At 43.1% G+C, this 26,658-nt stretch overlaps 2 protein-coding genes across 5 annotated transcripts in view; one reads left to right on the top strand and one right to left on the bottom strand.

The window, feature by feature from the left end:
- ULK4 (unc-51 like kinase 4) overlaps nt 1-12,426 on the top strand; it is a 651,105-nt gene extending 638,679 nt beyond the window's left edge. For both annotated transcript variants that reach the window (XM_059162312.1, XM_059162311.1), the window contains exons 36-37: nt 4,341-4,426; nt 6,896-12,426. In XM_059162312.1, coding sequence (XP_059018295.1) covers nt 4,341-4,426; nt 6,896-6,959 — 150 coding nt within the window. In that variant the 3' untranslated portion in view covers nt 6,960-12,426. The remainder of the gene's footprint in view (nt 1-4,340; nt 4,427-6,895) is intronic.
- Nucleotides 11,789-26,658, bottom strand: part of CTNNB1 (catenin beta 1) — a 40,370-nt gene continuing 25,500 nt past the window's right edge. The window contains exons 2-16 of one of the 3 annotated variants that reach the window (XM_059162314.1): nt 25,137-25,197; nt 24,473-24,700; nt 24,021-24,274; nt 23,635-23,873; nt 23,344-23,545; nt 22,106-22,250; nt 18,907-19,010; nt 18,482-18,820; nt 18,058-18,216; nt 16,239-16,358; nt 15,478-15,628; nt 15,267-15,388; nt 14,108-14,168; nt 12,871-13,091; nt 11,789-12,567 (exon numbers count right to left, since the gene is read on the bottom strand). In XM_059162314.1, coding sequence (XP_059018297.1) covers nt 12,883-13,091; nt 14,108-14,168; nt 15,267-15,388; nt 15,478-15,628; nt 16,239-16,358; nt 18,058-18,216; nt 18,482-18,820; nt 18,907-19,010; nt 22,106-22,250; nt 23,344-23,545; nt 23,635-23,873; nt 24,021-24,274; nt 24,473-24,700; nt 25,137-25,149 — 2,346 coding nt within the window. In that variant the 5' untranslated portion in view covers nt 25,150-25,197 and the 3' untranslated portion in view covers nt 11,789-12,567; nt 12,871-12,882. Of the gene's footprint in view, nt 13,092-14,107; nt 14,169-15,266; nt 15,389-15,477; nt 15,629-16,238; nt 16,359-18,057; nt 18,217-18,481; nt 18,821-18,906; nt 19,011-22,105; nt 22,251-23,343; nt 23,546-23,634; nt 23,874-24,020; nt 24,275-24,472; nt 24,701-25,136; nt 25,198-26,658 lie in introns of all 3 variants that reach the window. The other 2 variants (XM_059162315.1, XM_059162313.1) reach the window with 2 other exon arrangements.

The following is a 26,658-nucleotide window of genomic DNA, read 5'->3' as shown; positions in this document are numbered from 1 at the left end:
ATGTTTTAACATTTTGTCATATGTCAAAATGTTTTAACATTTTGTCTATTGTATTAAGATTTCTGTGCGTTTTCTTTTATGATTGTATTTTTTACTATCTCTGTATAAGTTTTGTTAGTGGTTGCCACTGGGATTATAAAATACTTGACTTTTTACAATCTACTTATAATCAGTATTTTACAACTTCAAATATAATATAGAAACCTTACCATCTTATAGATTACTCTGTTCTCTCCCCTTTATGTTTCATTTCTCTCATATCTACACTGGACAATATTATATGTTTATCTTTTCTACTGTCAAATGTATTTTGAAGAAAGGGAATAGTCTCTTATGTTTACCCAGATAATTACCATTTCTGTTGCTCTTCTTTCATTCCTATGTTCCAAGTTTCCTTCTGGTGTTATTGCCTTTCTCTCTGAAGAGGTTTTTTTTTTTTTTTTTTTTTTAAGTTTATTTATTTATTTTCAAATAATCTCTATCCCCAAGACGGGGCTCAGACTCACAACTCCAAAATCAAGAGTCACATACTCTTATGACTGAGCCAGCTAGGTGCCCCTGAAGGGTTTCCTTTAGTGATTCTTTTAGAGAACTTCTGCTTTCATTAGTTTTCCTTCACCTGAGAATATCTTTATTTCACCTAATTCCTGAATGATATTTTTGTGAGATACAGAATTCTAGTTTGATACCTACTTTCTTTAAGCAATTTAAAAATATTATGTAACTCTTTTCTGAACTCAGTGTGATGAGAAATCCACAGTAATTCAAATCAGTGTTCCCCTATAGGTAATGTATCTTTTTTTCTTTTTTCCCTGCCTGCTTTCGCAATTCTTCCTTTGCCCTGAGCAAATTTGATTATGATGTGTTGGATATGGATCCTTTGGATTTATCTTTTTTGAGAGCCTCTCACTTTTTTTTTTTTTTTTTTGGACTATGTACATATATGTCTTTCATCACACTTGAAATAGTTTTAGCTATGATTTCTTCAAATACTTTTCATCCATTCATGCTCTGCCCTCTCATTCTGTAACTCCAGTGGTACAAATTTTTTGTTATTGCTCCACAGATCCCTGAGGCTCTTTTTGTGTTTTTAAACTTTTTCCCCACTCTGGTTGCTCTGATTGGATCATTTCTATTTATCTGCCTCTTTCCATAATGCAAATTTCATTATACTAATGAATCTATTTGGCATGGTTTTTAAAAATGTTATATTTTTACCTCTAAATTTTTGTTTGGTTCTCCTTTATATCTTCTAATTTTTTACATTCTATTCTAGTACTTTATTTTAATACTATTCTAATACTTGTTTTGTGTTACATTCTATTTTAATACTTGTTTCAAGAGCATTAGTGATTGCTTGTTTTAGCATTTTTACAAGACTTTAAAGTTTTTGTCAGATAATTCCAACATCTGTGTCATCCTATTATTTATTTTGTATTGTCTTTTCTCATGTGAGTTGAGATTTTCATGGTTGGTTGGATGCTGAGCAATTCTGGATTTTATCTTGGCTATTTTAATATTATATTATGAGACAATGTGCCTACTTGGAACCCTGCAGAGAATATTGATACTTTTACTTGAGCAAGCAATTATGTTGGTTATGATCAGGCTGCAGATTAGAATAGTAATTTTAATGTTAAGTCAGTTTCTCAGCATTTGGGTCTATCTTGTGTGTCCTTCCTCTAGGGGTCAGTCTGGGGTCTGGACAGAGGTTTATTAGCTCAGTTCCCTAAGTTTTTGGTATGCCATTTGGATCAGTTCCATGCATGCATGAGCCTATGAGTTTATAAACAATTTCATGGTGTTTTGTTTTTGTTTTTCTCAAGCTCTTCCGGATTTGTTATCTCCCCAATACTTTCCTGGTTTCTTGAATCTCCCATTTTCTGTCTGGCCATAAATTGCTTACTTACTGCCATGTCTGGGCTAAACATTGGTGAGAATAGAGCAGAGCGAGGGGGCAGTTTTGGCTGGGGCTCCTGTCACTGGCTGCTGTTGCTGTTGTCGCTGCCTCCACAGAATTGCCTGGGGCCAGGGATAAAAGAACTGAGGGAAAGGAGAGGGGGAGAAACCTGAAGGATTTTATCTGTTCTCTGTGAGCTTTTGGGAGCTTCCTTTCCCATTCCTCAAGCCTGGTTTCCCCTGAGCTCTCTCTTCTGTCCCATAGTACTGACTTCAATCCAGAATATACTGGAGGGAGAGAAGTGGTCAACTCTACACCAATTTAGTGGTACTTTGAATTCACTGCATTTCCCCAGTCTACCTGTTGCTGTTCACTTTTCAGTGTTCTCAAATAGCTGTGCTGCGCAGGTTTTATAATTGCATTTAGAGGGAGAAAAAGGGTGGCATGTTTTTTTTTTTTTTTGTTTTTTTTTTTTTTTTTTTTTTTTTTTTGTCTTACCCAGAACTAGAACCTCTGATTTATTTACAATATTTATCTTCTAATTAACTCATCTTTCTATACAGGACAACTGATATTGTTAATAAGAATTCAGTTAAGGGGCACCTGGGTGGATCAGTTGGTTGAGCATCTGACTCTTGGTTTTGGCTCAGCTGGTGATCTCAGGATTGCTGAGACTGAGCCCCACTTTGGGCTCCTCATTCAGCAGGGAATCTGCTGGAGATTCTTTCCCTCTGTCCCTCTCCCTATTCCTGCACATTCTCTAAAATAAATAAATCTTTAAAAAAACAAAGAGTTCATTTAAGTGGCCAAATCACAGAGTTTTTAAGGAATTCTTTTGGCATCATTTATGGCTACATTTATGTCAGCCGCACATGATGCTGTTTTGATCTCTTCCTTTCATCACTTCATTCTCATGTAGTTTTCTGTTTGCACCTTTTAACTCACCTTGGGTCTTGTTATTTCTTTGCAGCTTGTTGGGTAATTGCCTTGGAGCACAGCCTCTACACACAGTCCCACAGTAGGGCTGGTCAGGGCAGTGGTTGTGGACATAGCTCAATTGAGTTATGTGTGGCACAGTTTTGGGGAAAAATTAGGTGGGAAACCTCCCTGAAGACCCCTGTGCTTACTTTAGACCTAATTTAACTACAGCTGATGTTTTCAAATAGCAGCCTTTGAACTCATCAAGTTGGGTATAATTTCAGAACAAATTTACATGCAGGCCTTTTAAGATGTAAATCTTTGCAGAAATCACACCTGATGCAGTTGACCTTGGCAGCTGGTCGCTGGCACACTCAGAAGGTGGGATAGGATCTCAGTGGAGGTGCAAACTCACACACATGAAATTCAGTCTGCGTTAAGGTCTAATTACCCCTATAGCCTTCGTATCACCATGAATGATTATGAAATGTTCAGCTCTTGAGAAATGATAATCCAGCCCTGGATGATCAAATGGAAAGACCACCTAAGCACTGGGGGGCAGCTGAGGCCAGCCTGGCTCCAGCTTCATGGTGGGGTTAGGATTGGGCTCCAGGTGTACCTTTGTTTTGCCCCCCTAATGATCTCATCTATAAAATACCCTACATGCTTACCTTGCAAGGTGAATAAATAAAAGTAGATGAGAAAATTGACAGGAGACTGGAGAGCCTTCTGAAAGGTAAAGTACCATGCAAATGTTTATTTAAAAAATTTTTTTAATAACAAAGACACAAATAGGACACAGAAGTTGAATTAAGAGGAGTAAGTCTAATACTAGGATCAAGGTTCATTCCTAAAGCCTTCTCTTCTTGCCTCACAGACAAGGACTTTTATGGAGGGCTTTATGAGGAGGTCTCTGGAAGCCCAGTTTGGGTCCACTCCCATCTAGGCCTTTCCAACCCTGCGAGTGTATGATTCAGTTCACAGGAGCCACAGAGTCAGAGATTCCCATGTGCTTTTGCTGTTCTCCCAGGACCATGGCAGTGAGCCAGGTCCCACTCCCCAGGATACTCATCAAGGGGTATGTGCCCTGATTTGGTTATTAGTGCTTCTCCCCTCAGCTCCTCCACCCCCTAGATCTCCAGGCACCTAGAACTGATTCTTTTGTCCATATGAAAGAGGTTGTGTTGGGTTCAAGGTCCCAAGGTGTCCTGTCTCTAACAACTGGAAGTTCATTCACCATCATTTGCTCTAACTCAGCAGTTTAGGCTTCCAGAACACAAACTCTCCTGAGGGACCCACAGGAGGCTCCCCACCCTGAAGCCCCAAAGGACTCCCTCCTGCTCACTACCCCCAGAGGCCAACACTATCTGCCTCTAATGCTCTGGTCAGCAGTGCCCTGGGAGTAGGACTTCGGACTGCTCCCTACCACCACTAGGAGCCTGAGACCCAGGGTGCTCATCCGATGGGGCTGAGTCAGGAATGGAATGGGCCAGCCAACCACTTTTTTCTCCCTCCTTTGCAGGTCACATCTAATGAGAAGCACCTGGAGAGCCTCAAGGATGCGGGCAGCCTTCTGCAGGCTCTGGAATGGCTGGCCCCAGCTGGGGGGTAAGTAGGCCCAGGAGGAGCAGTGCAGAGTTTACTGGGCTTCCCCACATCCCAGGACCCATACCTTCCAGCCTGCCATTGCCAGTGTGTGAGGGGCTGCTGTGCCCCTGCACTCCCCCCGGGAATCCCCACTGTGCTGGTGGTGGGGATTTGGGGGAGGTCAGCAGTGGGAGGGAGAAAAGTAGAATGTTCTAGTCCTATGGGGGAGGCATTTTCCCATCTATAGGGAAGGGAGCTAAGGAGGGATACCTGGAGTGGGGGGATGTGATGAGATGAACCTCACAAGGAAGGTGTGGCCAGCCCGTGCACACATGGATCCACTGTCAGAACACACCTCGCAGGGGTTTGGGCAGGGCTGGGGCAGGACTGACAGCACAGGCTTTTTTCCTTGGCCACATCTTCAGGGAAAACAGAAACTGTGCAGCAGACTGTTTGTCACCCAGAAGTTGACAGTGAGGTGAGCCTCCTAGTCCTCAGCTCTGCTCTGTATGTGCAGTATGTCCTAGAAGTGAGCTTCACAGCCTGGGGCTGCCCTGTCTCCCAGCAGCACATCACACACTGTGAAGGTGGGAACCAGGATCTCAGTGAAATAAGGGCTGCAGGAAGGGTTCATCTCACGGTGACACCACCCACGCACACCGCCTAAACTTGAGAGGTGGTAGCAGGTGGGGGTAGGGTGGGCAGAGCTTACAAGTTGTTACACTAGAACTGAATTGTTAATGCCAGGTGACCAAAGGAAAAATCATGGAAGCAAGAGCAAGCTGACCCAGGCATCCATCCTGCAGTCAGACCGTGTTGATGGCTGCTCACTGTGCGTAACAGTGCCAGAGCTGGGCTTGCATCAGGTCACTGTCCCCAGAGCTGAGGGAAGTGGTAGGGGCTACAGTCCCCTGAACTTAAGCTGCTCTCTGGGTCCTAGGGAGAAGGAGCCACCTCCTAAGGGATACTGGGACATCACTGGGCACACAAGACATGGAATGGGTGCTAGTGTTTCCTGGTGGTTGGTTTTCAGAACCACGGTGTTCTCTGTATTCTGGTTCCTGCTGTTTCGGGTTCAGTATTAATTGGAAGAAAAAGTACATGGCTGGGGCATTGCTGAGAAGCAGTCTGTGGGGATGCTATCTCCTAGACTACCCCAGTCCCTCTCAAGTTTAAGCCAAAGAGGTAGTTTATCTGTGGTTTCTCTGAGGTGAGGGGGTGAGGAACAGGCTGGCTTTGAGGGGGCTCCTCCTCGCTCTGCTGGGTCCCTTGGGGATAGTGACTCCCCAAGCTGGGCCACAGGCCACCTGCTGGACCGCTGTGTGAGGACCATGTGGCATCTGTCCCCAGAGACCTGTTTTTGTGCCATGGTGAAGCCACTCTGAGCAGATGTGTGCCAAGGAGGGTCCAAAGGGTTGAGTGGAGAGCACCAAGTACCCTTCCTCTCCAGTGCCTGCCTCTGGGAGCCCTCGCCCAACAGGGGCTTCCATCTGCCTTGAGGCCAAAGCCAGCACCTCTCGGCACTGGACCCAGATTGGGACCAAATGTGTCAAAACATAGCTCAGTGCTCCACAAAGCTGGCCCAACACTGCAGCAACTGAAATGTCCATACCAGGCAGATCTCGAGTTGGGTTGGGGAGGGTGCTGCTGCGAAGTTGTCTTGTTTGGGTCTCATTCTGCTGGCCCAACCAAAAGAGTTCTTCTGTAGATCAAGAATGAGTGGATGGCTGGGCTCTCAGTTCCATTGTGGTCTTCCAGAGGTCAGTGTACCCTCCTTGCCAGTTACTGGGGCCTCTGGGCTGCTCCAGTGGGCAGGATGGGCGGCAGGACTCCACCAGCCTAGCCTTGACGCAGCCGGGACCAGGCAGAGCTCAAACACCACAGCCCCGTCCACTGTGACCCACCTCTTACGCAGCACCCCCACCCCTGGTTATTGGCCAAAGCTCGATCTCTGTGTAGTCAGGAATCTGCCATGAGCTAATTTTATACTTCAAGGTAGTGCTGTCTGTCCTCCTTTTCCTTGCTAACAGTTGTGAAGGCACAGGTTTAAATGTGTCTGTTTGTTCCAGTGGCTCGATTGCGCATCCACATTTATGAGAGTAAGAAACTCAGAGCCTCCTGGCTGACTGGCCTGGAAGCGGCAATAGGGAGCAGGGAGAGCCAGCGTCGGAAGCAGGTCTGGATCTTGGCCCTTGTGCCCAAGTCAGCTGTAGGCCGGCTCTCTGGGCAGGCCTGTTGCCGCAGGACCTGGGCTAGGCAGGGGCTGGCTGCTGATTTGCCTTTACAGCTCAGTGTCAGCTGGGGGGGGGAGTGGGGGCTGAAGGGTTCTCACCTTGAGGCCCTGAAGCCCTAGTGTCCTGTTTCTGTGCCTCAAGGTGATACACAGGTCTGGCCCATCAGGTACTCCAGTATGAGAGGCTGGCCCCTTTGGAAGAGGGCACATTTTGCCCTGGAGGTGGCTAAGTGTTTTTGCTCTGGTTTTTCTCACAGTTCATCTGCGGACAGTGTGGTGGCTTCCTTGGCCCTGGAAATCCTGCAAGCTGTTGGACATTAGGCAAGAAGGCACTGGGCACAAGCCTGCTCTGCAGCACCCACCCTTGGCTGTGCACATTCACCACATCGCCACCCATAACTCTGGACCTAATAAAGTAGGCTGAACAAGAACCTTCCGGTTGAGGTGTTCTCACTAACCCTGGGCCCCAGGAAACCCACTGAGAACAGAGTGGTTCCTTTATTCCTGAGGGATGCATCTAGAAGCCATGGGTTTGCTGGCTGTTCTGAGAAGGTGCTTTCCTGCTCTGTTGTGTGCTAGGTAGCCTCCACAAGTCTATGCTAATCAAGGAGATGAGAAGCCACAGTCCTTGGCCTGTGGTGTCTGTGGACATTTTTCTCCAGAGAAGATTTAAAAGACAGGACTAGGTGTGAATGCTCCCCCAGCCACAGCTCCAGAGCAAGCCTCTGAAAGCTAGTTTTAGTCTCGTCTTCCCACTTTTACCTCTGGCTTCTTTTCATTTCAGGGGCAAACTGAATCCAAGAATCCTGGGAAGGGCTGGGCAAAGCTCCACCAACAGACAGGCAGTGCGAAGTTTGCCTAAAGGATGCAAAATGCTTTAGAAATCCCAGCATCCTTGAAGGTCTGCCCATTTAGGTGTTGTGATCAGGGCTGCGGCGGGGGGGGGGGGGGGGGGCGGTGTTCTACTTTGATGCTAACTCCTGCCAATTACCCCCTTACCCTTATAACCTTCTCAGCTTCTTCCTGTGTTCCCTCACACATATGCTCTTAAACCTTCTACGTATGTAAGAAGCCCGTGGAAATATTCGGTGGACATTGCAGAAAGGTGCTGGGACTGTGGTAGTGAGGCAGGCTTACTCTGGAGTCTGGCCTGGAAGGTGGGGGTGGTCTGGGCAGCTCAAACCACATCAGCAAGCTGAGGCCCTTCCTCAGCCTCTCTGGGGCCTGTATCTCCATCTGTAAAAGGAAACTCGCTACCACTGTCCCAAGCCCAGATGGGATCCTGCCCCAGACAGCAGCCACCATGCACAGGGGGAATGGGTAGGATAAGCACAAGGGGGCACACAGGTGGCCCCATCCACCGCATCACGGGAAGCTGGTCATGTTGTCACCAACAGCCCCACTTTATCACGGTCCAGGAGACTACTACATGGAAGTCTGCCAGCTTCCATGTGGCTTTGTAATGAGAACAGCAGCTCTGTGCCCAACTCTACCAAGGGCGTGTATGTGTTACCTTACTTACTTGCCATCACAACCTACAAAGCAGGCCGCCTTAGCTTCATTTCCTGAAAGAAAACAGGCTCAGAGGAGCCAGTCCGACTGTCCAAGGCCCCAGAGTCTAATTGAACAAAGGACCTGACCACAGCCTTTGTGTGCCCCTTAGCGGGACAGCCAGAACTTGAGCTGGACTAGTTACAGCACAAGAGTGGCCTACCCAGGAGCAGGCAGTCTATTTCCATCTCTCCTAGCCTACTCACCGCCTGTGATCCCGGGGTGAGGGAGCAGCCGAGGCCTGGCCCTCGTCTCCCTGCTTTCCCAGGAAACAAATCTGTTCTCTCCCTTCATTCAGTTCTTGGGGAAACTGCCCTGGAGTTCTGTGCCTACAGTCTTCCCAGAAGGTATTTCAGAGCACTGGAAGATTCTGCTTTACCCTTTTTAGTTGAGCATGGAGGAATCTTTGCCGTTTGAGGTAAAACAAAAGTTTTAATATTCTAGAATGATTTTGTTGAATGGACCCTTCTTGGCCTGGGGCCCCTCAGCATTGCCTTTGTCAGATAAAGCTATCTGAGAAGGTAAGGGACAAGGAGAGCTACTGCTTGGCCTAGGGTGCCGGGGCACGGAGGAGAGCCCATGACAAACTTCACACTGACATCCTGGAGTTAGGGGATCCTTTTTATGATTCTCGTGAAGGTGCTAAGTGGAAAGCAGCAGCCCAGGTCCCACTGAGCTCAGACATAGGGGATAAGAACAGGCTTGGCTGGGTGGGCACCACCCAGACTAACCCTTCCTTGCCCTCCCCATGTGAGGCCCATGCCCTCACATTTGGCTTCCCAGGCTGTCTCCAGTTCTACTCCCCTGGCTCCTGACCCATCTGAACTCCCAGGATTCTGGCAGTGGCAAGGGGCCCAGACCCAGGCACCTACAGCCCTCATTCCCCCTACCTCCGTGCTTCAGCTATTTGCTCTTTAACTGGCTACAACCATCAGCTGAGCCTCTTCAGGGACAAATGGGAGTCACAAGTTGCAGAGTAAATTAGGGAGCAGGAGACGACCCACTGAATGGTTGCACAGAACTACCTCTCCCTCGCATCATGAGCAGGACCAAAGCTTCAAGACCTTAACTTACAGTCTGAGAACAGGGGACAATCATCGGGGCAACTAAGCCTGTGGTTCTATAGGATGCAGGAACAGAATTTACTCTTACAGTACTCTGTATTCTCTAGCTCTTCACGGCTCCCCTATTTCCCTGGGACTTTTCAGATCTCATGATCATGAGGTTTCAGGTCAATTCTGTGACCACACGCAGGCTTTATCCCTGTGACACGGCTCTCAAAGTGGGAACTTTGTGGGCTAAAGCTCTTGGCCAAGATGAGAGAGGAACTGGGTCTCTCCTGTCTTGGCTTGAAGCAAGATCCCCTTTTTACTCTCTCCCCTGGTGACAGAATCTATGGATATATAGAAGAGCTGACATAGGAGCTTCAGGAAGTAACTGGTAGGGAAATGGGGCATGTGGGGGACAAGACAAGCCAAAGTTTAGGAAGCCCTGAAAGCCTCGAGCCTTCAAGCCTTCCCTTCCTGAGGAGGGAAGTATAGGGATGAGAAACAAGAAGTCACAGCCCTGAATGAGGACCACGAAGGTGTGGAGTTCTGATGTGACCTGGAGTCTTTTAAAGCCCATTTTAGGGCCCTTACTATTGAGGTGGTAGAGGCAAGCCTGTCCCCTGCCTCTAGCTCCCTTGTGGGGTGGGCAGGGGCAGGGGACTCCCCCCCAGCACGGAGTCCGAGGAAAAGGAAGCACCATCTTCTCAGCCTTGACCCTCACTCTGCAATTACACCTGGTGGGTGACTCACTCATGGTAACGTAAGGCTGTTTTAAATTCTCATCTATCAGAAAAAACTGCAATCAACTGGGCACTCTCCACTTTATAAACCAAACAGCATGATTGAGACCTGTTTTTACTACAGAAATCAAAACAAAAATTGAAAAGCAGTAGGATCTTTCACTGTCAAGGACTCAATCAGAATGAAGCCTCATGTCTAGAACATGTTCCCACATGGAAGAGAGCTGTATTCTTCAGCTTAGTGTGGTCACTGCAATGGGATCAAATGTCTTAGGTGCTCTTTATCCCCAGGTAACCACTATTCTGATTTCTGTAGTAATCCAATCTCCTCCTTTTGTTTTTACCATCCAGGGGTGATGTCCCCCAAACAGTTTGCCCTTTTATTTGATCAGTGAAGTCCTACAACATGCATCTGTGACTTGCTTTTGGTCAGTACTGTTGGCAGTATCCATACACTGCCTGCCATGTGAAGCTGTAGTTCTCTACTGCAGGACAGCGGTTATCAGACACATGGGCTGTCGAAAGCTGTGTTCTCCCTAGGCATAGTAATGGAGTTCGAGGCAAAAGAAAAACCATTAATACTGACCCTACTTGTCTTTAAAATCTTTGTGGGTCATGGATTTTTTCCTTCTGCACTTTGTTTTTCCAAATGGCTACCACCTGTTCCATACCTTTACTAAAAAGTCCCTCTTTTCACACTGACCTCCAGCGCTTCCTCTCAAGTACTATGTCCACATCTTCCCTGTCTCTGTGCCAGTAACTGCCAGCTACTTCTTCCCTTCTAGTTAGACCTGGACCACTGGCAGAACAAGTCTTCCCCCTCATTCTTTCCAAGTGTCTTGGCTATTCTCCTGGCCCTTTGTATTACTGAATACTTGCAGAACCACCTTACTGAATCAGATTAAGTTTACATTTTTAAGTAGAACTTCAAAAACTACATTAAGCAAAGCCCTGAAAATGTCTTCCAATTTTAAGATGTTCTTTAAGTAAAACACCCTGCTGTGGTATGTTGTGTGAGGCTGCTTACTGTACTGGCATGGTTCTATCATGCACTGGAAGGAACCTGAAACCAACCACCTCAAGAGGTATAGGGTCTCCTCTCCCACCCGTTATACTTTAGACCACAGTGGCTTTCACAAAACTTCATCCAAAGGGAAGTGAACATGTTTATCTAAGTCACGATCTTAAATAAAAATACCTGGTAACTCAAACACCTCTCCCTAAGCACAAAACACTTTCACTTTTTCTAAAGACCAAAATACAAGTCTTAACAGGTCTACTGACTCTGCCCTGAGGGATGAACTAAGGCTTGAAGACCTACCGCCAGGATGACAGGATTACCTGGCAGACAGGTGGAAGGTGGCTCATTCTGGTCTGATTATGTTCAAGATAAACATCATCACCTAAACCATCTTAATTTTCAGTTCAAAGTGGAGTTGAAGGAATTCCCCTCTCCAAATGAGTCACATTTATGTGAAGGTGCTTGAAATCCAAATCCAGGTAGTTAATTCATTAATACCTTAATAGAAAGGAACCATCTGATGGTGTCTGGAGTGGGGGTTAGCCTATCTGCTGTTCAGTTTGGTTCTATGGAGCCCAAAGACCACATGACAAGCCTCTGAACTGAGGTTTCTGGTGCAATTTAACCCAGGGTCCACTGTTAAAGAAAGTTGGCAACGACGCCATCTGGATGTAAGGCTCACTCTCTCATTACAACTTAAATTATTTCACTATGTGTGTTTTCCTCAGGATGAAACTGAATAACTATTGTCACAAACTGTTTAATGACAAGGAGAAAAAGGTGACACAATTGAATGAATTAAAAGTTTAATTCTGAACCATTTTTATAACCGCATTTTTCTCTTGAAGCATTGTATCACAGCAGGTTACAACAACTTTGGGATAAAAGGCAAATGGTAAACTGTCCAAAACAAGGTTCCAAATAACACCTCTTACTGATTTACCCTACCCATACATATCCCAAATAAAGTTTTTGATCAAAAAACATGAAATAGATCCACCTGCTTATTTTAAGCATATTAAAAAGGAAACTAATTAGACCATTTCTATTTGTCTATTTTATACAAAAAGGCTACACAATGTTACACTTTATTCAGATTACAATTAGAGTGATTATGAATTAGTGTTCTACACCATTACTCAATTCTTAAAAATTAGAAATTGCTGTAGCAGTACTCACTATAACTTAACACTACGAGAGACTTAAAAAACTAACAGTTACTGCAAAAAAAAAAAAAAAAAAAAAAAAAAAGCTACTTCAAAGCAAGCAAAGTCAGTACCATTACAGATATTTAAAAAAAAAAATTTAACAAGCAAGGCTAGAGTTTGATAAATTCCATATCTTGTGATCCATTCTTGTGCATTCTTCACTTCTTGAGTCACTCCCAAAATCCATTTGTATTGTTACTCCTCGACCAAAAAGGACCAGAACAAAAAGTTTACTTCAATTGTTCCCATAGGAAACTCAGCTTGGTTAGTGTGTCAGGCACTTTCTGAGATACCAGCCCACCCCTCGAGCCCTCTCAGCAACTCTACAGGTCAATCACAATGCAAGTTCAGACAATACAGCTGTATAAAGAGAGAAAGGCTGCTATTAATGTTTAAAACAGCAAATGTTACTCATTTGAGTATTAAGTTGCAAAAGCTGTGGCAAAAAACATTAAAGTTAATAACTTCCACACATGACCACTTAACCAGAAATCTGAGAACAGTCAAATGTTCTAAGACATCTCCTTTCAAAGTATGTATCTGTTTTCATGGCAGATTTACAAATAGGCCTAAACCACTCCCACCCTACCAACCAAGTCTCTCTGAAGTTCTGTAGGCAGAGTAAAAGTATTTTACCCAAACTGGCTTTTTAAAACTTCTTACCTAAAGGATGATTTACAGGTCAGTATCAAACCAGGCCAGCTGATTGCTGTCACCTGGAGGCAGCCCATCCATGAGGTCCTGGGCATGTCCCAGATCTGGCAGCCCATCAACTGGATAGTCAGCACCAGGGTGGTGGCCACCCATCTCATGCTCCATCATGGGGTCCATCCCCAAAGCATCCTGGCCATATCCACCAGAGTGAAAAGAACGATAGCTGGGATCTAGAGGAGTCAGGGTGGACAAAAGGGGCAAGGGACAGAGGGAAAGAGGAGAAAGACATTAAAATTAACACTAAGGCTAGGCCTTCAATGGCATCAAACTTGTCTCAGAAAGCAGGCCTTTCTAGACTCTTCAACTTCTAGCTTTCTTCAACGAAGTAATTACTCAGTGCCAGGCCACCCACAAGGCTATACGAAGTCTGTTTTCATGAGAGGCAGACCAGCCGGTTCTAACCACACCATCCCGCTTACCACTGAACATTTTGTGTTTGCTTCAGTAGAGATGTAAAATCTCTGAGGAGGGGCAGCAAGCAGTCTACTGTATGTATGACTGCCCAAGCATCAACAAGTCATGGGCAAGAGATAGAAGCAAGGTGGTCCGGCGCATATAACCTATTTATTGCAAAGTCCAGTGATACAAAGGTACTGAGAAAACGCAAGCTGCCGTTTCCAATGAAACCTTTACAGGTTGACGTTTATGTTTCTGTCATGTGAGACACCTATGAGCCTCGGTGGCCTGCCTAATACTTACGTTTATAATCTCACTGTTCTACTTGTTCACAGTCTACCCCCATGCTCCATCTCCATTACCCAGATCTGAATGAGCTTTTCAGAAAACCCTGATAGCAGAACTACGCAGATCCACCCCAGATCTGAGCTTGGAGCCAGAGTTCCTCATACTCTCAATTCCTGGGTGGACTGCAGATACAGAGATGATAGGTTGTCTAACCAAAAACGGGACTACAAAAGCAACTTGTCATGCTCCTGCACTGCAGAGGCCCAGTAGTCATGACACACATTTGTTGGTGTGATCCTGCCGCCTACTCAGCGTGCGGCTCCAAATTCCCTAGGCTCCACGAGAGCTACTGTTGCTGACTCTGGAATTTCAGAAGTGCCTTTAACTGCTGCTACTACTTTCCTGCCAACACTGGTTTCCCAGATGAGGAAACCAGCTCTTCTGATAAAGCTTTGGAACCTTAGCTTGACTTGGAATTAATAGATAAACCTGAGACACATACCATCCTGGCGATATCCAAGGGGTTCTCCCTGGGCACCAATATCAAGTCCAAGATCAGCAGTCTAGATAAACAAGTACAATGCAAAGAAGCAAAATGAAAATGAAAATTCTCAAGTATACTAATATTCTGAAAACATATTTTCAGATTATAGAAGGAACAAAGAATTTACAGAAATGCTTCAAACTCCACCCCTCAGAGATGAACTCCTGAGACTTAGAACAACCTGTCACTGTACACAGTATTAAAAATATTCATTAATTTGGGCACCTGGGTGACTCAGTGGGTTAAAGCCTCTGCCTTCAGCTCAAGTCATGATCCCAGGGTCCTAGGATCCAGCCCCACATTGGGCTCTCTGCTCAGCAGAGAGCCTGCTTCCCTTCCTCTCTCTCTCTGCCTGCCTCTCTGCCTACTTGTGATGTCAAATAAATAAATAAATCTTAAAAAAAAAAAATTACTAATTTATTCTTTCAGTAAATATAACAGTCAACAAAATGGGCAAAGTGTCTGCCTCAACAGGAGTTGCTAACAGGATATTTTTAGCCCCAGCACCTGAAAGGGGAAGATGAGGAGAGGAACAGGTTTGGGGAAGTTCACAGCCCAAGCTGGAACATGTTAAAAGACTGCCCACTAAAAACCCAACTAACATATTACTCACTATTTGGCAATCTACTTTTCTTTTTCACCTAACAATCTACAGCATCTCTTTGCATTCATACAATCCACTGTATGACTATATAGCATAACTGAATAAATTCAGGGTGGTTCTAATGTTTCAAGAACAATTCTGTACTGAAGACAAATTCACAGAAATTCAAATAGAAAAGTAGATGAGAATTTGAGAATTCAAACAAAGTATCAATAAATTGACCTCCAACTAACAGAGTGCCTCTTTCCTTAAAAGGAAAAATATTCCTTTGTGGAAAAGATGCTTTAACCTGGTAACTTTTTCATCCATCTCCCTCACAAATTCTAATGTGAAGCAGCATTACTTGTTTGTTCTTAATAGGCTGTTTAAAGTTGTGGTTCTTCCTCATAGCAGCTGCTAAGGTAGCAGAAAGGATGAATATTCAAGCCAAGGACACAGTCAATGCAAATCAATGTGTACGAACATTTGAGTGGAAACTGCACACTACCGCATACACATGTCCACATGGCCTACCTCATTCCAAGCCATTGGCTCTGTTCTGAAGAGAGAACTGGTCAGCTCAACCGAAAGTCGTTTCTTATAATCCTGTGGCTTGTCCTCAGACATACGGAACAAAACAGCAGCTGCGTATGTTGCTGGAAGAGGAAAGGAAAAAGGCCCCTCAGGAAAAGCTGAGGCTCTCCTATGTACACCAGCTAAAGGTTCTGGTTCCTCTCGCACTTACCTACACCTTCGTTCCTAGAGTGAAGTAACTCTGTCAGAGGAGCCGTGGCTCCCTCCGCTTCGATGGCTTCTGCAGCCTCCTTATCCTGAGCAAGTTCACAGAGGACCCCTGCAGCTACTCTTTGGATATTTTCAATGGGAGAATAAAGCAGCTAAAGAGAAAAACACAAACAAAACCTACTTAAATAAAGAAAAAACACGGCAAGCGCCGCACTGTGTGGCAAACACTCCCACTGCAGAGAAAGCAAGGTGTCTGCACTACTTGTATTAAATCCTATTCTCTAACTGCTCAGGTATGTGATGCTCTGGAGCACTGGTTTTCTAGATCACTTCTGGCTACAAAACCTTTCCTCAGCAACAGTTTTAGTTGAGCTCAGATGTGGCAAACCAGGAGGTGGCTGGAGATCTGTGCTTTGGCAACCGAGACCATCTCTCCTACCTCCAAAGCTCAGCACCTCTAAAGTGGAGTATCACTCTTCTTCAGGCTCTAGCCCTAGTATTTCTCCTACCACCCAGGGAAAATGAAGGGACTTTTCATAAAGTTAAACGTACTGGATTAAAAGGACACTACACATTGAGATTCCATTTGTCATTTATTGGCAGGGGATGTGAGCAGAGTGTTGTCATTTTATAAATGGAGAGAGATGAAAAATTGCCCCATTTGGTCCCTAATTTTCTGAAATCTTGCTTAATCATTAAAATCCCTGAAATTTTACTTATAGACTTATAAAATCTAGAACCCCTCACATGAAACCAACATACCTGCACGAACAATGGAATGGTATTTAGTCCTCTGATTACGATTCGGTTGTGAACATCCCGAGCTAGGATATGAAGGGCTCCAGTACAACCTTCAACAATTTCTTCCATACGGACCCCCTCCTACCAAAAGAAACATGGTAAACAAATTGGGCATTCTCCTCTCTAAACTTTATAAACAGAAAGGCTTTCTATAGCAGTTCTTTGACTAGTTATTCCCATTATACATCCAAAATTCTCCAGAATTTGCAACTGGTTTAGGAATGAAGGATTCCATGCAGATGAACGTTACTGAGGTGGGGGAAACCTCCTGACGGCACTAATTCCTAGCTGCACCACCCTCCCCCCTGCCCCACACATACTACGCACAGCAAATAGTGCTTTGACATACTCTGAATCCCAAAGATAACTTTCTTACAGTCTAGATACCAACCAATTTTTTTTTTTTATTAAGATTTTTATTTATTTGAGAGAGAGAGAGAGCATGAGAAGGGGGTGGGTCAGAGGGAGAAGCAGACTTCCTGCCTAGCAGAGAGCCCAATGCGGGACTCAATCCAGGGACTCTAGGATCATGACCTGAGCCGAAGGCAGTCGCTTAACCAACTGAGCCACCCAGGCACCCCAAGACACCAACCACTTTCGGTAAAAGGAATATATAAAGATACACAAATATGGCAAAGTTATACACAGACTGACAAGTGCTTTTCTTCCATATGCTCCATTTAGTTTTGTATATCTACGTGTATCAGGTGAAAATCAAGCAGAGTTTTATCACCAACTGCTAAATTTCTATTGAGCTGTCAAGTGGAAGATCCACTCTTTTCCACCTCCAAGACTGATTGCTGGTCTCTATGGAAGAAGGACGTTAGTTTTTGTTAATGTAGGTACTCACAGCTTTTTCCCTGTTCCTGAGTTTTTAAAAAGGTAATGATTCTGCTACTTTTAGTGACATTTATAAAAACAACTTGATTTTTAATAAAGACACAAATATTCCTTTTTTCCTAAAGAGTTAAAAGGTATCTTTTGCATTCTTTTAAGCCATTATCATGGAGACATGCCAATACCAAGAGTAACAAATGGATAAAGGCCCTATCATGAGTGTGTACACATAACAACTAGCCAAGAAGAGATGCCCAAAATCTGTTCTGATAGGCTCTTGTTTTCTAAAGTAACCTAATTCAGAAAGAGAAAACTCTCTGAAGATCTGAATCTTCAGAAATAAATTTGGAGGAGTAAGTCCTGAAGTGTCTTTAGATACTTATAATGAAGCTGGTTTGTAAAAGACTGCAAACCTGACATCAAAGCTCTAGGCTGAGATTATGGGTCAAGATATCAGAAATGCTACTACTTATTCTTGAAATTTGTTAGTATTCTTAGGTCTGTAAAAAAGGTTTCAATCATTCCTGGAAGAGACAGTAAACTTATATACTTACAGGCAAACTCATGTTCTAATGGGGAATAAGGGCTCTGAAATCAGATGGACTTGGATTCACATTACGGTTCTGCTGCTTTCTAAGGTGAACCTCCCCATGGATTAAATGAAAACATTATAAGAAATGCCTAACCCCACAGCAGTACATCACAACTATACTCTCTTTGTAAGACTGATGATGTAATGGAAAAGTCAAAGGCTTCACTATGAGCCACATTATTCCTTATTCTTTTCTGCAGCCACAGAAACATGTCAGTTTTTTTTTAAACCATTAGCAAATAGCCCTGCAGCCAGGAAAATGGAGGGAACCAATGACCGAAGACGTTCAGGATCCTATGAATTTATGCATTCCTTTTAAATAGCCAAGTGTCACTATTCAGATCTACCTACCACAAACTGCTGCTGTGTTCCGCCCATAGATGTACGGCGCTGGGTATCCTGATGGGCACGAACCAGCAACTGAACTAGTCGCGGAATAGCACCCTGTTCACGCAGAGGTGCATGATTTGCAGGACAAAGGGCAAGATTTCGAATCAATCCAACAGTAGCCTGTAGATAAGAAAGAATAAATAACAGGCCTGTAACTCAACAAAATCATCATCTTAGCCTAAAAGACCCACCACACTAAATCTATTGGTGTCACCTGAAAGTAGCACAGACTAAACAAATACTTCGGAACCCCATCCGGGCCATACCTCCCAAGTACTAAGGAACGGACTCGTACTTGACAATCTATTATGCTTAGATAGCTATCCAAGAGCTAGAGGTGGCTCATTTTCAATTCTGCAACCTTCTATTTTGCTTGACAGTTTACCTTTATCAGAGGCCAATGGGATGGAGGGTGCAGGAGTTTAACCACAACTGGTAGTCCATAGTGAAGACGAACAGCATTCTGAGCCATCTCTGCTTCCTGGTGTCGGCTGGTCAGATGACGAAGAGCACAGATGGCAGGCTCAGTAATATCCTCCCTGTCACCAGCTCGAAGGACAGTACGGACAAGCGCCTCTATACCACCCACTTGGCAGACCATCATCTTGTTCTTATAATTATTGCAAGTGAGATTAGAAAGAATTCCAGCTGCACAGGTGACCACATTTATATCATCTGAGCCCAGAAGCTGAACAAGGGTCCCAAGAAGACCTTCCATCCCTTCCTATGGACATAAAAACAAATGCTCAGTACCTATTCATCTTACTTAGTTCTGTCACCAAGGCACTGGCATACTCAATCAAAATTTACCTGTTTAGTTGCAGCATCTGATAGATTCCTAAGAGTCCAAAGACAATTCTGAACAAGACGTTGACTTGGATCTGTCAGGTGAAGCCCTAAAGCTTGCATTCCACCTAGAATGTGAAAAAAGATCTAAGGTGATGGCCATTAGCTGGTAATTCCAATCAGCACTGTCTTTTCTAGGCTTAGAGAGTATCCCTCTATATTGCCAAAGCTTATCCCCTCCACCTAAGTCCTTTGTTTCATTTGCTAGGACGTTGCTCAGTTCCCCCTTTCTTTTCCAATTTACCTCAATTAGTGACAACTTCTGTTGAGTATCTATTGTTCTTTCTCTATGTGGAGAAAGCCTTCATTATCTCCACTGTCCCTCTTAGATAATATTTATATTGTTTATTTCCTTTCAAACATTCAATCGTCTCAAAATATTCACCTATTTTGAGATGAAGCTGTACCAGTGAGCAAAATACTCCAAGGTCCCCACTCACATAGAGTTTATAGTCTAGCTGGAGGCAGACAATAAATAAGTACACAGTTAATAAACTGAAACTACATAGTATGTGAGATGGTATTAAGTGCTATGGAAAAAAAAAAAAACACAAGATGGTGGGGGCTACAATTTCAAGTAGTGTAATTAGGTCACCTCAGAGTGAAACTGAAGCCTGAGCAAAGACCTGAAGCAGCTATGTGAGACCAATTCAAAAACGCACTGGCATGCTTATTACGAGAGACTCTGTGGAACGTAATGACTCCAAAAGTATGTGCCTGAAAGGTTTGCAACCTTTCGCCACTTAGGAGCCTAAGGAAGGACACTTATAGTGGTGAAGTCTAAATAGAAGCTCACTTTCCCACACAATGGCCTAACTTCACCCATCTCTCTCCTACTGAAGTCCCTTCTGAATGTCCTGAGATACTTTCCCTTGACTCCTTGTTCATCTGTTCAGGTCTGTTTTACTTTTCATTTTATTATTTTTAAAAAATCATACGTAGGCTCCATAACCAATATGGGGCTTGATTTCATAAACCTGGAGATCAAGAGTTGCATGCTTTACCAATTGAGCCAGCCACGTGCCCCTTTCGAGATTCTGTAATTTTAAAACACTACTTCCTCTACCTCCACTACAGGACAAGGATCATCCCCATCTGGTTCCTTCCTCATAACAGCTCCAGCTACTAACAAACAGAATGACCTGCAAAAGGCTGATGCCCAGTACTTGTTCAATGACTACCTTCTTTCCCACAAAGATTTCATTCCCTCCCTTGACTCTTCACTCTCACAGGGTGTATTCTTAACCCCAAATATCCCATTAGAACAGCCTATAGACTTTAAAAGCACACAACTGTATTCAGCAGGTCTAAGGGAAAAGTCCTATGCAGATGCCTCTGATGCACACATCCACTTTCCTCGTAAGCTGACAGGTCAACTTGGAAATCTCTAGCCCAGTCTTCCCCTGCATTTTAGGACCATACACTTCTACCCACCTACTGCCGTCTCGGTCAGCTTCTTAAATTATCTTGTTTCAAATCTTTACCAATCCATTCTGGTAGTTGCATTTATCTTAATGGTACCACTGTTCTCCCCACCACAAACCACATCGGGTTGCACCTTTAACCCCCAAGTTATTATATTCTATGGGTTCTTTTGGAAACCTCAAAACCGTCATCCTTTGCGGTGTATTTTTAATAACAAACTGTTTCGTTTGTAGAAGTCTGTAACACATCTCTGTGGCCTGGTCTGCTTGTCTTTGGTCATTCAAACTGTCACACACTGTTAGTTATTAATATTCCAAAACACCACACTGTGATGCTGTGCCACCGCTTAATAACCATCAGTAACTTCTCATTTTCTATGAAGACAAAGGCCAAATTCTTCAGCATAACCTTAAGGTACCCTTTAGAATTTGGATCCCACCTAGTACTGCAAAATGAACTAAATAGTCTACATCTGTGGTTCTAAAGCTGGAAAAAAAGCACAAATGAACATCGTAAAGGTCTAGAAAATCCTATAAGATATGGGCCCTTATCTAACCTCTCAATTTCATTCTGGGCTACTCACCCATTACTCATTAAATTCTAGTTACACACACTTCCTCTTTAGCACTTAGAGATTAACAATCTCTTTCTCACTTTCAGGACATAGCACATGTTTCCTCTCTCTGCCTGGAAGGCATCTAATCCCCACTTCTCATATAGCTAACAGGTGCCTTCTTATCCCGCATTCCCATTTTATGTCCCCTTCTCAGGCAAGTACCCCTATCCCCATTAATTCTGTATCAGTATTTGCTGTTTCTCACCCTACACAGAATTCATTCTAAGTTGTAATGCCCCCATCTTTTGCATATTTTTGTCACCCTCACCAGAATGGAATAAATACAGGGACTGTATCTGCTTGGTTATCTATCCCATGTATACCACATGCTTATTTTAGTGCTTGAGACACAGATGCTGAATGTTTTCAGAACACACAAATGAACATCAGAATAACCTGGCTAACTTCTTAAAATGGAAGATACCTAGGTCTTCAGTCCCATATACATTTCCAGCTACCCACCTGTCACTGCACTCCACGAATTCTGATTATGTCCAAAATTCTGCAATTTTTGCAAGCACTCCTCATATTTCTGGAATAGCTGGCAGAATTTTATCTCCTTGCTGAGTATGAATGCAGCCACACCTGTCCATCCCAGTGTCAGCTGCCATCCTGTGTAATCATAATGCCCCTCTCTCCCACAAATTCTCAAGTAAAATTATTCTCAACAAGTGAGAAAAATAGGTGTTACCAACCCTACGCTTTACTCCCAGTATTTTCTTCTATTAAATGCTTTCATATTTTCCTTCTTCCAGTTGTGATATAAAGCTTGGTTTAAGAGTCCAGGTAGATCCTGTTAGGTGGGTTACAAAAAGGAGAACTGATGCTAGGTAGCTAAAGAATAACTGTAGCCTTGTGATAAAAAAACAAAAGGCCCTAGTTGGTCCACCTATTCCTTTCCTCTGCTACTGACATGCACACAATATAAACTACCAAGTATCAGTCATCATTTTTGATGGACAGTAAGAACTCTGCCTAAACTAGGCCTAAACAGCACCAATGCAGGTGTCAAGCAGCACATATACTTTGAATGTAATCTTGGGTGCAAACTGGTTCTATTCAGTTACAAGTAATCTAATCAGAACTGCAAAATGCTGTACATATGACACTCAGAATACTTACCTGCTTCTACAATAGCTGGTTTATTACTAGAGCAGACAGACAGCACCTTCAGTACCCTGCTTGTGGTCCATAGTAGTTTCTCGTAAGTGTAGGTCCTCATTATATTTACTAAAGCTTGAGGTCCACCACTCGCCAGAATGATCAGCTAGAAAGATATACATGTTGTTAGCTATGGAATCTTCACCATATGACGAAGAAAAGCCACATTACCCACCTATTTTATTAAAGAAGCATTTCAGCCAGCTTGCCACTGACCTAAATGTATTCCTGGACCCCATAACCCAGATCCCCAAACTGAAGCCATGTTTAACCCCTCCTTCTACAGCATTCCACTCAAATTCAAGTATTCCAGTACTCCCAAGAAATAGCAACTCTGCCCCAATTTTCTTCCTCCCGCACTGGTCAAAGCAAAAGAAACAAAGAGAAACCATGTTGGTATGCAACAGTAATGCCCAGATAGTCATGCTATATCAAAGTGGATCTGTTGAAAATCTGAACCAGAATAGGCACTTAGAACTCCTAATGATTCGGCTCTTGGCTTTTCCTAATTGTTATTCACCTACTTAAAATGAGGTATCATAAAATAATCATTCATTCTTGTCCTTTACTTCCCTGCATATTCCCACCTCCAAACTATCCTGATTTTTGAAAAACAAATCTCATCACTTCATGCCTCTGCTGATAATGAACTGCTCTCCATTACTCTTTGAACATTTTCCACAAGGCCCTGCAGAACCTGCACTGCTGATACCTAAGTCTCATCTCAAACCTTTCCTCTTCACACTTCATAAACTCGTCCCTCTCTTTCATCAGTAGGACTTTCCAAGGTGTCGTTTCCTCTCTCTGACCTTCACCTAATCAGTCTCTCCTCATCCTTGAGAGCTGAACTCAATGATCATTTCCTCCTACAGGTCTCCCTGAACCTTCGAAACAGGGTCTAGTTCACATACAAGCTCTTATAGCCCCTCTATTTCCTTGGAATACATTAATTAAATAGTAATTACGTTATTACCTCAGTGCCTATCACCCACCTAAGAATGAAAGCTCTAAGTCTGCCTACTTTATCCCTATCACCTTGCTTCATACAGAAAAATACTTAAAGAAAAAGAGATGTCCAATTTTTTTTCTAGTATGTATACAACAGGTGAAGCATACAAAGAATGTGCTAGAGTCTACAGAAGGACAGGACACTGGATTCCCTAATGCTCCATGAACCACATTCAGAAAAGTACTTTTACCTTGCTTTCTTGATTGCCGTAAGCTAAAATCTGAAGGCAGTCTGTTGTAATAGCCAAGAATTTAACATTTGTTTTGTTGAGCAAGGCAACCATTTTCTGCAGCCCACCAGCTAAACGCACTGCCATTTTAGCTCCTTCTTGATGCAATAAAAGGTTGTGGAGAGTTGTAATGGCATAAAACAACACAGAATCCACTGGTGAACTAGGAAGAGGAAAAAAGCCTCATCAGAAATGCTGTGATGGCACTCTTCTCCTTCTTAGCTTCAAGCACTGTGACCATGTTTTTCTTACCCAAGCATCTTCACCAGGGCAGGAATGCCCCCAGACTTAAAGATGGCCAGCAATCCCTCACGATGATGAGAAAGATTGTGCAAGGTCCCAGCAGTACAGCGAGCTGTTTCCACATCATTTGTATTCTGCATGGTGCGTACAATAGCAGACACCATCTGAGGAGAACGCATGATGGCGTGTCTGGAAGCTTCCTTTTTAGAAAGCTGATGGACCATAACTGCAGCCTTATTAACCACCACCTATAATGTATAGGAATCAAGAAACAGCATTAATTTTCAAAAACATGCCTTTCAAATACTAAAGACTGATATTGGTGGACATTCAGAGGCTCCTTCCTTGAGAGCTTCCTTCAGAGCAGATTAAAAGCTAGCCATATCGTTACTTACCTGGTCCTCATCGTTTAGCAGTTTTGTCAGTTCAGGGATTGCACGTGTAGCAAGTTCTGCATCATCTTGATAGTTAATCAAATTTACAACTGCGTGTTTCAGCATCTGTGATGGTTCAGCCAAACGCTGGACATTAGTAGGATGAGCAGCATCGAACTGTGTAGATGGGATCTGCATGCCTTCATCTAGAGTCTCAGGGAACATTGCAGCTCGCACCCTCTGAGCTCGAGTCATCGCATACTGACCATCAATATCTGGGAAAGATAAATTCAGCACTCACAATCCATAATTCAGCATTCACCTGAATTTGTGCTACCCTAAGTGGTAAGGTAACAGTGCAATCACTCCCCTCTTTTACCACACCATTTTATTTAAGTGATTACATGGTAACTGTTTTAAGAATCATTCTCAAAACTGTCTTCTGACTTTTACTAAGGCAGTAACACTCTTACCAGCTACTTGTTCTTGAGTGAAGGACTGAGAAAAGCCCTGCTCCCACTCATACAGGACTTGGGTGGTATCCACATCCTCTTCCTCAGGATTGCCTTTACCACTCAGAGAAGGAGCTGTGGTAGTGGCACCAGAATGGATTCCAGAGTCCAGGTAAGATTGTTGCTGCCAGTGACTAACAGCTGCTTTTCTGTCTGGCTCCATGGCCATGTCCAGCTCCATCAAATCAGCTATAAAAATCAAACAGCATTAGTATTATCACCACAGAAATGTTATCTTCATTTAAAAATCTGTTCATATGACCCACTGAAATATTGTTAGGAATAGTCAAATCTGAAATTCAGCCAGTAACAACAATGATAGCCAGGATTAGCTCAGTGATGACATATCTACACTCTTAGGGGACCACCACCTAACAGTTACTCACTGAATTAGTGGAAGAATGGTACTGCATCCAAACTCCAGAAGCAGTCATCCAGACTAGATTCCTGCTGGTGGCTTGTTTGCTATTTCACCAAGCCATTAGGAGGAGTAAGCAGAAAATGGAGCAAAAGGTAGCCTGACAAGTAAGCAGGGAGAGAGTAAAGCAAGGGGATCTGAGCCAGACTGGGTTAATGGAAATGAAGCAGAGCCCTGATTCAGGAACTAAAGGCTTATGATACAAACCTTGGGTAGCCATTGCCCACACAGGATTTTCAAAACCGTTGTATGGTATGCTTCAGATACCCTAGAAGAGTTAATCATGTCATTAGGATTTAATTTTAAATTAATTTAATTTATAATCTTATAAATTTTATTTATATTTTACTATCAATATAAAATTTTAATAAAATATAGATTAAATAATAAAATAAAAATAAAAACATATATTAATATTAAATATTTGTATTTTATTATTTTAAAGTTTGTTTTTAGTACTTTTCAGTCACTAGGATGGCCTCCTAAACATCATGGACTACATCCATGAAAAGTCCCAAATCTCCTTTTATCATAAATGTGAGAATGAAACCCAGACTCTACAGTCTCTTCCATACCCTCAACCACAGCTCCACCACTGCTGAACCTTGAAGTAAAAATTCCTCTTTAATAAGAACCTCTTAAGTAGAAATACAAATTCGTTATTCAGTATGTCAGAAAGTATAATTATTTTTGCAGATACAGAAAATTTATAATGAAAGTCAAGGTGGGGAGGGGGGAAACTACTCAAAATCAACTCCTCCTTGAGTTCCCAAAAGCCCTTTGTTCCTTTTTAACTTCATTCACTGAGAAATTCAGAGATCTTTCTAGCCAGTGGAATTGGACATGGGATTTAAAAAAAAACACCAGATTTTCACTGAATGGTTTTTCTTTCCTGATATAATACAATGCCATCTAAAATACCTTCACACAGCAGGTTTTGGTGACTGGATCATACACTCAATTTCAGATCTTTTACTAAAAAGTAAAATTACTTTTCAAATGCAAGTTTGCAACACAAAAAGCACCTTTTTGGTTAAAATTTTTTCTAGCTCAAATTTATAGCAACGATCTTTTATAAATATTACTGACTAATACTGTTTTGATCATTATAAAAAACTTAATCATATATATATATATAAAAATCTTAGCATCTATGTTTGCCTTCTGGCTTTACTGTATAATAGTCAAAAGAACACTGAATCACATGGGAAACTACCTGCAAATGAGAACTGTTTAAAGGCTCATGGCCACTAGATATTCCTAATAAAAAATTTCCTTTATCACAAAGGATTCCCCTAAACAAGCTTATCTTGCACTACAATTACATATTGGGTTTACCAATATGTAGAGATATGGACTAAAATACTTAAGTGTGAGGGGCACCTGGATGGCTCAGTAGGTTAAGCCTCTCCTCTGCCTTTGGCTCAGGTCATGATTTCAGGGTCCTGGAATTGAGACCCGTGTCGGGATCTCTGTTCAGTAGGGAGCCTGCTTCTGCCTGCCTCTCTGACTACTTGTGATCTCTGTCAAATAAATAAATATTTTTAAAAATGAAAAATAGAGTTAAAAAAACACTTAAGTGAGAAGTGTGTATTTTATCAATGTAAAAAGGAGTCTAAAAAGTTGGAAACTACATTCTAAAGTCCTATTTGATCTATCTAAAGGAAGTGTGTATTAATTATTCCTGAAATTGCTCTTCTAGTTCTAGATTTTCGTAACCACAAAGATC

Source organism: Mustela lutreola, chromosome 2, assembly GCF_030435805.1.
Source record: "Mustela lutreola isolate mMusLut2 chromosome 2, mMusLut2.pri, whole genome shotgun sequence".
Taxonomy (NCBI): domain Eukaryota; kingdom Metazoa; phylum Chordata; class Mammalia; order Carnivora; family Mustelidae; genus Mustela; species Mustela lutreola.
This window is presented reverse-complemented; position numbering and strand designations above follow the sequence as displayed.